The sequence below is a fragment of the Nomia melanderi genome, chromosome 9, assembly GCF_051020985.1.
Source record: "Nomia melanderi isolate GNS246 chromosome 9, iyNomMela1, whole genome shotgun sequence".
Classification (NCBI taxonomy): domain Eukaryota; kingdom Metazoa; phylum Arthropoda; class Insecta; order Hymenoptera; family Halictidae; genus Nomia; species Nomia melanderi.
Window position 1 is genome coordinate 7,056,256 of NC_135007.1, and position 12,688 is coordinate 7,068,943.

Sequence of the window (12,688 nt, forward strand, 5' to 3'; positions counted from 1 at the left end):
GTATCTTCTATAAGAAGTATTAAACAAATTATACAAAGGAATTTCATGTAAAAGTAAATTATTCTCTTCACGTAAATATGAAGTAGTGGATGTTGCTAATTTGTAATAAATTCGTAACAAATATGTTTATGTGAGAGAGTAATGTGTAAAACATGAGATTACAAGGAAAACCGTACCTTCTCCTTCAAAGCTCTCATTAAGCACATCCTGGACCGCCTCCTCGCTGGCTTCCAAGGTGTGCTCGCGCCAAGTTTCTCCGTTGTCCGATCGAAGTATTACTATTTCTCGTTCCTTTCCTCGCAACGAAGCAAAGTGAGGCACCTCTATAATCACTGGCCTGGTCACAAAGAAATGTGAACATCATTATTGTAGATTTCGGTCAGAAAAGAAAAAATCGAAGAATTATCAGATAATGAAATTGCATAAAGATCGTCATCCGTGTAGATAATAAGTGAAAGTAACCCTCGTATGAATAAATAACTAAACGGAAAAAAGTGAATTTTCACGAAGAAACTTTTTCATACGAAACTTCGTTTCCAAGATAATTGATTTCGAAAGTTTGCATAATACACATTAGTATTCATAAGAAGTAGAAACATTAAGTCATGAGCAGACGCGTTAACAGATTCCTAGCGAATACCAGACACGCCTGATGCATTTTTGAACATGATTATCTCGGTAAAGAAGAGTTAAACAATTATTCTTCATCTACTGTAGTAATACATTCTCATTTTACAAAAAAAAATGATAAAATTTAGAAATAAAAAATTGAAAATAAAAGATTACATTAGGTTATAGTTTAGATTTTTTTAATTATATTATCTAACATACTAATACATTCTTCCTTTATAAAGAAATTTTTATATTCAGAAATTAAAAAGTTGGAAAATGTAAAGCATAATTACGTTATAACTTATTTATTACCATAGCAATACCTTTCCATTTTATAAAGGAGATTTTTTAATTTAACACGCTGAACGCCTCACGATTTCATAAACCAAAATACACAGAATAGAAAAGATATAATATGAAATCATTTGATTGAATTGAATTATTATTACTGCACGTTTATCTAGCTGAATGTCACCGCATTAGGTAGCATTATTTATAATATAGAAATGTTTTCAAATAATTATCGTTTAATTGAGTGAAGTATAGTAATTCGATTTAGTGGGGGGTCATTAGTGACACCCACGGTATTCAACGTGTTAAAAAAAATGTTGAAAATATAAAGGATCGAGTTAAAGTTCACGTCATACCCTAAGAACTTCGCACCCACAGGTCCCAGTTCAAGGATGCGGCTGGCCAAAGCCTCCCCTTCCATCAAAGGTGGTGGATTGGTCAATTTGTCCCGCCTGAGGTATCTACAGGTGACGCGCATCGGCATCGCAGCTTTTCTAGGGGGAACGATTACGCGGACACCGCTATGCCTACAGCCCCGCATCGCACCCCCTCGTGCGTCCACCAAAAAGGAAACCAGGAAGCTGTCATTTACACAAGACATAAGATTTTAGAAAAACCATCGTGTCGTCGGTCGATTGCGACGAACGAAAATATATCGGCTCAGCTGGATAAGTTATAACACGACTTGAAAATAAGAGCGTATCATTCCATAAGGGCTAATTATTTAGACAAGTAATTATATAAATAGTTATTTAATACTATATGGCGTATGAATATGTTGTGCGCATACGTATAGATTTATTGCAATCAAAAAACAGCTGGCCTTTCGGGAGATAAACGGACATGCCATTCGCTTAAATGAAAGTAATTACAATTAAATAGAAATAAACCGCGTCTTCGCTAACAGTAAAACAGACATTTACATCGATCTAAAGTTCTCGCGGAACTATCACAGTCCCCGAATACTTCTGTACACTGACAAACTAATTCTATATTCAAAGATAATAAGTTACTAATTTAACGAGATTACAGTTTTCCATTATTTTCTATTATCGTACTGTATTTATTAAACAATTTCTGGCGGAGAAAATGAATTTCTTTAATCGTTTCTCTTTAAACATTTGTAATAAAAGAAAAAAAAAGACACTTCGGAAGGCCATGTATATACCAGGACCACGAAGTTATTTCGTAAGTATCAAAAGCACGCCAAGCCGAAAAGCAATTTTTGGAAAAGACTTTCTCTAAAAGCAAACAGTTATGGATTGCGGGAACAATCATCAAACATATAACGTCTTTTCGCTCGGTATTATTTACAAGATGGCGTTAAATGTTTCGGTTCGTCCTGACGTTACGAAGAATTCTACGCTCCGCGCGTAATCGATCTTCTTACGATGAACAAATGATATTAATGCGAGGGTAATTATGTGCAAAGATAAATTACATGAGAGATGGAGCAAAATAAATCTTAATTAATCAGAACAATCATGGCTGTAGAGTAAACCCTGTGTCGGGGATTTACTGCAAGCAGAAAACTAATCGACACTCAGTGTTATGTAGACAAAAAAAATGAAAAATACAGAGATCATGAGAGGCGATGGAATCGTGTTCAAAGATCCATTCGACTTTTTCTTGTTACCGGCTGGTGTTGGTGCCAGTGGATCGATTTTCGCGATGAACCTAGGAATTATTCACAGAGAAGTTGCGTGTGACGTGTGCACAGTGAATATAAACCGGCGTACCCGCGCGGAGTTTTAAATCGAGACGATGATGTTTTGATCGCGATTTGCTTAATTCACGCGTTGAATTGTAAAAATAATCGTGTACGCGATAAAATTCTGTCGACCACGACAGTTCTTTTTTTCTCCTTCAGATTCTCACTATCTCTCTCTCTCACTATCTCTCTCTCTCCCTCTCTCTGTCTCTGTCTTTCCTTCGATACACTGAATAGTCTAAAAATATCGATCACGAATGAATTCCACAAACATTGCTCAAGCGAGATGATGCAATGTCATTCATTGTTTGTTTTGCGTTTGAAACACGTTATTGATAGTCGGTGTTAAATTAAAATTCATTATGAATGATTGCATCAACCAGAAAGAATATATGAATTTCATTAAGTTTGTAGTGTGCTAATGACTACCGTAATAATAAGAATTTATTTTCGTAATATTTTCTGTTATGATTTTGTGTTAACGAAGATTGTTTGAGATATTCTTTAGTTGTTCTAGTTATTAGAATAATCCATCAGATCATAGATAACATTTTATACTACAAATAAATATTTCTCGAAAGCAATCGCTTAATGATCGTATATCGAAAATTTTATGTATGGTCGAGTTAGGTGTAATCAATCAGGATTTTCGGTCGCGTATATTCAGTGTGCACTACTATCGATCTAACTATATTCGAGCGTCTACGGGCATTGTGCAGATATACAGAAAATATACAGAGAACATAAATCATAGTGTAGAGCGGTATGGCAAGTAACAGAAGCTAAGATTCAAGAGAAGATCACTTACTTTCTCCATTGTGGAATTCTGCGAGTAGCGCAAATAAAATAACAGAGGATCGGGAACAAAATAAAAAACGCGTTAGTATCCATTCGTTCATAAGACATGGTAATGAGAGATGACGACATAAAGAATGGTGTCGAGAGTCTGAACTAGCGCAACTTTTACAGATTTTCGAATCTATTGTGTCGAATACGTGTGTCTCGTTTCTCTTTCTCTTTTTTTCTTTCTGTTAGCACGTGGGCAACGATATCGTATCGAAATATGTTGTGTTGCTTCCGTGCCATGGTGAGGGTCGCCTTTCTTTCGTTTGGAATTTTTCGAAAACCCGCAATCATCACACGCAAGCCACTTTTTCTATTGTACAACACTACAAAACAGGATAACAATAATAATTATGTATTATAGTAGAGACGCAACGGGGCCACATCATTCACACTCTGCGGAAAAAAGATATACGTTAGGACAGCAACGTAAAGCAGACCGTCTCGAAATCTGTTACCAATCAAATTGTTTTGTATTTAACCAAGAATCGACGAATTTTTAGAATACAACAATCTGACTGAAGATTTTATGCAATCACGATCTGCTACGATCTTTAAAATACCATAAAAAAAAGAAGCCGCGATCGTCATTAGAAAATCATGAGGAAAGATATTAAACATGGAATTCGTATAAAGAGTGCACTGATAAATAATTCATCGATTACTTCCCGAGTGAAAAACAGAAAAAAAAAATAAAACGTTATCGTCAGATTTCGAAACGTATGCGAAAAACAGCTGAAACTTATTATGTAACGGGGGTCAATCGAACGAGCAACAGCCACTATGAGGAAAATGTGTTTAAGACGATTAAACTTCCTAAAAGACGAACGATTCTTTCCAAGTATTTATAAGAGCACTTTCCACGGCTAGTTTAAATATACAGTTTTGCATTTACCGTGTTACACGTGTAACACAATTATTTTGAACCTATAAGTCGATAGTATCTATATCCTACAAACAAGTATCTCTTAACCTAATATAAGTGTATTCCTTAAGGGCGCTTAAAGAATCTAGAAAGTGACAGAAAAAAAAATAAAATAAAATATAGTTCGCAAGAACGCAACGTGTTCTTACGTGGAAATGAGTATAGATATAAAGGGAAAATAATAAAATGGGCGTGTTGTACCTGTCCCTCGACATTCCTTGTCCATTCAACATGGGACCGAAAGCTGCCAGCGATGTGTTTAGGGACTCTAGGGACGCTCTGATTTCAGAATAAAATTTGGTATGATTATGGATAACGAGTTTCATGACATGCGCATGCTGTTTGATTTAATTTCGTGCAGTTTTTCATCCCTCCCCACCCTCTCACTCTTTCTCCCATTTTCTCTCGTTACGGAATGTTCTTTCAAGAAGTGTGCACGCGCTTGGGAGACCGTAACACGTTTTTAGATGCAAGTGCGTGCAGACACGTGTGCTCTTGTACGTGGTTAAGACACGGGAGAAACATCTTAAGGTCGCGTTGATGATCTACTTGGCAAGAAGGTAACTCCTGGTAGATAGGTAGAACCGAATCATTGTTCGCACAGTACAATGAGCGTGGTATCCCGCTAAACGCGATGAGGAAATCCATTGTAAATCGGAAACACTGGGCTATCACTGTTTCACAAACAACGTACTTTTATTTTTCCGCGGTCTACGGTGATCGATGTAGGCCAATCGATAACAACGACCGAACACTATTTCTAGTTGTCTATCCACGCGTCGAACGACTTTCTCGTTTGAAAATAAAACACGAACGTAAACAGAAAGTATGTAACACTTATGATGAATATGCTATATCATCTAATTATCATCTAATTAACGGAAACCACAGTTTTGATGCAATAAACGTACAAACAAGAAACACGAACATATAACGTAAAAATTAATGATACCGATCAACTACAGATAATTCAATCATTTTGTTTTTTACCAGAAACAGACTGTTTCAAGTCTACTACAGAAGTTTAGAATATATCAGTTCATTGTACTGTTCGTCTTTATGCTGAACAGAGGGTTAGATTGTCCCAATTCGTCCCGTATTAGTAACGCAAACGGCACCCAATTCGTAGTAAATACACACGTATCGTCAAAGAATCGTTCATCCCAAGTACACGTCAATGAACAACATGCTTTATCACTATGTAACTCTAGTAAACTGTCTACGAGCAAGAAAACGATGTGAACAAGCGATTGATTCCTGTTTTGCCGGTCCAACCGATCACACAAACATTAAAGCTGGACATTCGTACTAGAATCAACCAGAAATAAGAAAACGAAAAGACAATAAGGAAACAGATCGAAATAGCTTGCTGTGAGAATCATGATATGGAGAACGGAAGACTGATTAATACGGTAGTTACGGATTTGGTTCTCGTTGGCTCCATTTTAGAACGTTTCGTGACGCCTTCATAACGGTAACGTAATTGTGCTGTTATGCGCTCATTATGCGCACGATTACGTAACGCGACACATTATGCCGCTCATTGGGAAATATAGACTAATAACCTTTTTCATCATCCCTATAAGGAAGCTATCGCTACAAACAATAGATTTAGTGCGAAATTGTGACTTCATCGAATATAATTAGACCAGAAAATCGACGCTGACCGGACGATGATGAAATTTAAACTGTCTCACCCCCCCCCCCTTCTGCGTCAATGAATAATCGTTCGAAGCCAACTGAAAGTTAATTTGGAGATAATTCGAATGACAGGGTGGCCGAAGCTTGTTTTGTACAGCTCGTGTAAGTAGATATTAATTCCCACGATCCAATATCGAATTTTTATATTATTTGTTATCAGCCAATAGTTTACGGGGTTAACTGTAGCAGGAGACTTGCATCAACACACTCTGTGTCACACTATAATACACAATATTATTGTTTATCAATTAAATTTCTTCCTTTTTTTAGGGGGTTACGCTATCACTTGCGTGCTTTGTGCTGTCACGTTGTTCACCACGTTAGTGCTCCTTTAATTATGTACATTTGAACAAAGAGAATAGAAAGATTTTGAATACGAATAGAATGAATTTTGATGGCATTTCCGAATCGAATTGTTAATGATCGTTTTGATCCTCTTGAAAATTAAGTTCTTGTTGTCCTCATCGGTTTGTACATCGATATAATATAAATTACAATGTTATCTCTACCTCAACGAAGAAGATTTTAGTAATTATACAGTATTGTTATACAAAGTTGCATTTCAGAATATTTTGTGTTAGAAATCCAACAAACTTTCTTTCGTAAGCGTGCAGTTTCAAACATCGATAAACAGACTTATTTTGCGGCTTTCAATTTAACTGTCATCGCAGTTCGAAAATGTTACACTGTTCAATTCACATTGTATTCAACAGTTATGTTTTATATTAAATCCCAACAACAAACCATGCAAAGATAAACACTATTTTACTTCTTCTAGATTTCCCGTTCCGATGAATTATATTCTATTATTCAAACCAGTGCAGTGTAATCAAAATTTGTTCCCGTTTCAACCAGAAAGTTTTTAATCGAACAGCAAAAATCCATAGATAGACAGAATTAATCCATAAAATTTAGAAACGTCGAGTATTTACAGCAACTCTGCAGATTAGAACCAAATGTGAAGTATTCTAATGAGCTACAGATCAATATTTCTTAGGTTTCTCTTTAGTCGATAAAGTATTTAGAGCGCACAGATGTTTCAAATACACTGAAATAGGCGTTCGTCAGTCGGGTAAGTTGTACAATCTTCACGGAATTGAGCAAGGCTTTACGATGCAATAAAATTTCTACGAGAAGTTAATAATTACACGCGTTATAATACAAATATTAATGTACAATGTATCGCCAGATTGTTGACAACACCATTAACAATTAATAGTACAACCTACCCTAAGTAAAATTTGTTGGCTATTGTTAGATGAGTGAAGTTCAGATAAAACAGCAAAAATGAATTTGCGTACATACCCGACGTGCACTGGGTGCCTGTTGATATCAACGTTATCTGGTTTGAGATTGGCAGCATTCGTTCGTTGATAATTCTCTTTCGTGATCATCTCGGTTATAGTTGGCGCTACAAATGAGATGCATAACTATTAAACTACCAATAAACATACAAAAGCAAGGTAATTACTTCTTCGTACATTAAAATATTATTTTAATTGTATCTAGATAACACGGACTTTAACTTTAACTCAGTAATAATTAAAAAAAGAGAAATAATTTAATTGCCATCGAAGTCTTCCATTAATAATATACTTAATAAAGCAGTTACCTTTAATGGAAACTTATTTCCGGAAAATCGATGCAATATAAATACCTCGAGACTATAATAAAAAGGTGAATACAACTTCGTATAGATAACAAAAAAAAACAGAAAGAATTTTTAATTAAAGTAACGAAGTACTTAAAATATTGAATTAAAAAAAAATGTAATTCGCAAAAAAATATATAAAATCAGTGTTTAGTTAAGTAGAACGATAAATGATAGGTGTACGAAATATTCAATTGTCTTGCATTGTTTGCCCTAGAATCACTCCCAGAGATCCGCGGCAGATTTTCCCGTAATGGCTTGCGAAAATTACACTTATCAACAAGCATCAAATTAGATCAAGTACGCAGCCGGTCGGGAAAATGAATTCAAAATTGCATTTGAGCGCCTGGAAGATTACAGCCCAGCATCGATGCGAACTTACGATTAACTCGTGACTTTATGCTATTCCGAATAACCTTTCATTATGCCTCGTTGAACCGGAGGGCAGTTATAATCGTTACCATACTACCAATAAAGACAAAAAGCAGCGCTGCGCTAGAAGGAATTAACACGACCTTGACATCACTTCCGTATTTCCGCGTATATACAATTATTCCTTCGAAAAACTTCTACGGTATAATTTCTCGAACGTGAATCGAAAACACGCACGATGTACTGAATAAATAACTACTTTGAAAGAAATCTTTGACGTAAATAGTGAACTGAATATTCAAATATAAAAAACATGCTACATAAATGCACAATTTAAAAGTAACATTTGAAAAATTGAGTAAATCGTTATTCTAATAATCGTTGGCATCTATTATCAAAGTGTACAACCAAATGAATTAATACGTAAAAAATATACGTTTCTCCAAATTTATTAGCAAACTACAGAAAACAAACTTTGTATCTCCGTGTTTATTCACGTTAAAAAATGATCTAAATGTTACACAAATTTCATCGAAATAAAGTCATTAGTTTATCAATTCACAGCTCCCTTTTTCACGAATTTCTTCATGACACGAATCTGTTTGTCCACAGTTGTAAATGGTTCGAGGTTTTGTTTGAGACTAAATTAAAAATCCATTAGCTGATAAGCTACGAGACGGACCTAACGAGGGGATCGCCTGAGAAATCAACATAAACGTGCAAACATTTCCGGGACATGCGCGACGAATTAGTTGAACACGTAACTCACCTCCAGAATGCCGATTGTCCCTCTCGTCGTCTGTCACGTTGACGCGCATCGAGTCATCCGCCATGGACTTCATATCGTCAACAGTCATGTATCGATACTGCTGTTGGTCGCTTAGCATCGGATCCTCACCTATGATCAACGTGAAACCAAGATTTTATCATCCACGTGTAACCGAAGTATTCGAAAATGACGACGACGCATAAAAATATTCGAGGCCCGACGAGGGAATAGATGTAGATATTCTAGAGTATACTGTCGAAGTTGCATGGACAAGAATGTATAAACGTAGTGAAAGTTAATGCACCAACGTAAACAAATGAGTAATGAGCGGGCAAATCAATGGAAAAATCATTGCCATGGAAATTATTTCGATCAAGCCTGAAGAAGCGAGACTTAAGGTGTCGTGTCGCGTTATGTATACTTGAATAATGTGTCGAACTGTTGTCCTTACCCGGCATGTGAACCGATAGCGAACGAGCATGATCGTGATAGGTCAATGATCGTTCGGAAATTTTCGTCCCCATCGAATGATGTTTAGTTTCGATTACGTGGAATACAGAACAGAAATTAAGGTCGACTTTATAATTCGCTGAATGTGTATGTACATTGTATACTCGTGGATCGCAGCGTTCAGATTTGTGTTGGAAGGCTTCGAGTGCTCCACTCGCTGATAACATTCACAATTATCAGCCAACGATGAAACAACTCGTAAGAACGTTTTAAAACTTTAACGGTGATATATTTAAAGGGGCATTATTATTCGAAACAGGTACGTCTTTCGGAGTTCTTTAAAGTCCGGCCGCTTGACGAAAGTTTATTATCTTTGAATAGATTAAAACAATATCGTGGAGTACTGGAATGTACAATTGGGGCTTGAACAAATTCTTTTTCAAAAATTACGGGTACACTTGTAAAGCTTCTTTGCAACTCGACGAATGATCTAAATCCTTTCGTTTAAAGTATAACTCCATCAATCCTTAAAATTTCAAATTGCACTCTATAATATTTGTAAAACAACAATCGCTGAGAATATATGAAAATAATTGACCTTTTTTATTCTCATCAAGTAATTATAGTAATTAAAGCATACTTATTGAGGCAGACACTGAAGACGTGATTCGATTTATACAATAGAAGTTTGTCACCATAAAAAACGTAATTACGATACTACCTGACAAAATCCCGCGCACTTGACAAAGGCCGTCAAACTGTTAACACAACTTCGACAAAGAAAACTACCATCGACATTGCCGTTCAATCATTTTTTACCGTTTACAGTCACAGCGTACAGGTTTGGAAACTCGTTTCGAACAATGAGGAGTGGACGACTGATCGAGAACTGTTGAAACCTCCTCGCCTCGAGGCACGAACGATGATAACTCAAACGTCCTTACCTCTGCACGGCTGTAATTGATTGCAGGTGAGACACGTGCGCGCCGCGAGATAATCCACGGAAGAAATTTAGGTGAAGCGGCAAACGAGCGCGTTCAAACGGGCCAGCATTTTTCACAGGACTGACGAATCGACGCGGTTATTCAATCAGCTCGTACAGCCTCGAACACGCCTTATCAGATATTCCAAGATTATAGAGCACAATTATTTAATAAGCCAACGGCCTACAAACTCGTTGCCTGCAATGAATAGCGCCACTATCATGCTAAATCACTCCGGATCCAATAAACTCTCCAGTTATCCTGGTTTTCTTTCGCGACCCTGCATAAATGGGCCTTTGTCGCTGACAAGATTAAATTTCTCCGGTGCGATTAATTCAAGTAATTTTCTCTTTGTTGACCCTGATACTCTGATACTCTGTTCGCGTAATGCTTTCATTTGTGCTCTTCCTGTGGAACTGTGTCAAACTTCAATCTGAATCAACGACGATATCTACTGAAATATGTGAAACTAATAAATGATCAGATAACATTGATCCACGAATTGCTAAGTTCTGCAAGTTTCTTAAATATTTTGACGGCCGGTGTCACGTACGCGTTCCATCAGCTGTCACTTGCGGATCAGTACCGCGCACAAGTGATGCCGTCTTCAAATCTGCTGAACAAAGACACTCAGTCCTAACAGTGTACGTAGGCCACAGTATTTCGCACCGATTGAACAAAACAAGTATCAAATTATATATTTACAGTAACAACGATTCCGCTCGGGTCAGAGGAACGTGCGTTCGCTTCTGCGGATATCGCGCGAAAGCTCGCTAATTCGGACACGAGACGCTCTATTGTACTACGAAACGATAACATATATCAAGCAAAGAGAACGCTGTCTACCGCGTCGCTCTTTCTTTTCTATAAATAAACGACAGCACGACCAGCGTCCAATCGCGAGATTGTTCCGGTGGTGCTCGCAACAGTTCCGAAACAGCTATCGCGCGCTCGCATCTGCAATGATGTCATACCCGAGGATCCGTGTTATGAACGATATTAAAAATGAACATAAACAGGGAGAAACTCGGCCGGCCGCCGATGCGTCGCATGGAGAAACCGGCGGTCCCGCGAAAGCCCTCTAATTTTAGCGTTTGTTCAAGGCCAGCCATCCCGAGGCATTTCTGAAACACACGGAGTCTAAACCGCCTCTGTCTACGAATAGTTGACCTCATAGGCAGTGACCTATATCTCGGTCGAGAGCGGCGGTTCTCTGAAAACCGTGTAATCGCGTCGAATGCTTGGTTCGAATGCTCTCACGCGCGCGCGCGCGCGCGTGTGTGCGTGCGTGTGTGTGATTTAACCATCGCGAACGTCACGGACTAGAATAGTACCAGAAACTCGTCGTCGTAATCAGCAGAGTCACTTAATTTGCTTCGCACCGCTAATCAAATTCCTCCCGATTGTCAGCGGCAACGCGTGGTCGTCATGCCGTGTCGCTCCGCGCGTCCGGCGCACCGATGACGCCCGTCCTTTTAGGCCAAAAGCACAAAAACGGTTTGCGGGAGAATGTCGCGGATTGTAGTGGGAGAATAGAGACGAATAAAGTTTCTTTATCCATTCTGGTGAGACAAGAGAACTTCGTCTGTCTGTTACTCCGAAACAATCGGCGTTTTTCCACAAGCCGTTAGTGTGCGTTCGGCTCGAGCGAAACCACGGTGAGAAAAGAGACGGAAGAACACTCACCGGGAGAAAGCTACCGAAAACACATCGCACGCATCGCGTTTACGACGAACTGGTACACGATCGGCGGGCCTCGTCACTTTTAACCAGATACCGGGCGGTAGAGAGAGATTTCGCGCGGTCGCATCATCATCCGATTTCCGTGCGCCACATCGGCCTCCGATTTGCGTATCGCAATAAAGACATCGCGGAGCGATCATGTTGCCGTTCATTTTCCTCCGCTCGCCAAAAATAGGAGCGCGAGAATCAGCGAAAAAGAACGACGAAACTAAGCGAAATATCGGGCTTTTGATTTCTTTTCCTGTCCCTTCTTGTCTTCTCGTTCGTTCGTAGCAAAGATTCTCAATGCTCTCTTATTTGCACGCCGACTCGCGAATCCATTTCCTTGAATCGCGTTCATATATTACCGGAACATTTTCAATTAATACAATCGCGTTATTGAAGTAATCGTTATTGGAAGTCCATACGTTGACAGTGACATGATGGTATTGAAAGCTAGGAGGAACTAAAACGGTAAATGGTGAGCAGGGTGGTCCAGTTAAATGAGAACGCTTGTCATTTTACCCTACTATAAGAATGTAAAAAAATTATAGAGTTTTATTCGAGGAAAACCATAACGGTGATCCTTGATCTCTTGCGAAGAAATTGCTTGGAGAGAAAATTTGATCTGATATCTTATTTTTTATTTGCTTTGATA

General features: G+C 38.1%; 1 protein-coding gene across 26 annotated transcripts in view; it reads right to left on the reverse strand.

Annotated features, from left to right (window-relative positions):
* Positions 1-12,688, reverse strand: part of LOC116427791 (uncharacterized) — a 97,554-nt gene that overhangs the window by 39,344 nt on the left and 45,522 nt on the right. For 17 of the 26 annotated variants that reach the window (XR_012999335.1, XM_076370502.1, XM_076370493.1 and 14 more), the window contains 5 exons: positions 8,876-9,004; positions 7,389-7,494; positions 3,423-3,440; positions 1,260-1,484; positions 177-337 (listed from right to left, as the gene is read on the reverse strand). Coding sequence is in view for 25 of the 26 variants with exons in the window: in XM_076370502.1 (XP_076226617.1) it covers positions 177-337; positions 1,260-1,484; positions 3,423-3,440; positions 7,389-7,494; positions 8,876-9,004 (639 nt within the window). In the remaining variant the exon portion in view is untranslated. Of the gene's footprint in view, positions 1-176; positions 338-1,259; positions 1,485-3,422; positions 3,441-7,388; positions 7,495-8,875; positions 9,005-10,269; positions 10,702-10,861; positions 10,985-11,013; positions 11,140-11,642; positions 11,894-11,994; positions 12,432-12,688 lie in introns of those variants that run through there. The other 9 variants (XM_076370503.1, XM_076370489.1, XM_076370486.1 and 6 more) reach the window with 6 other exon arrangements.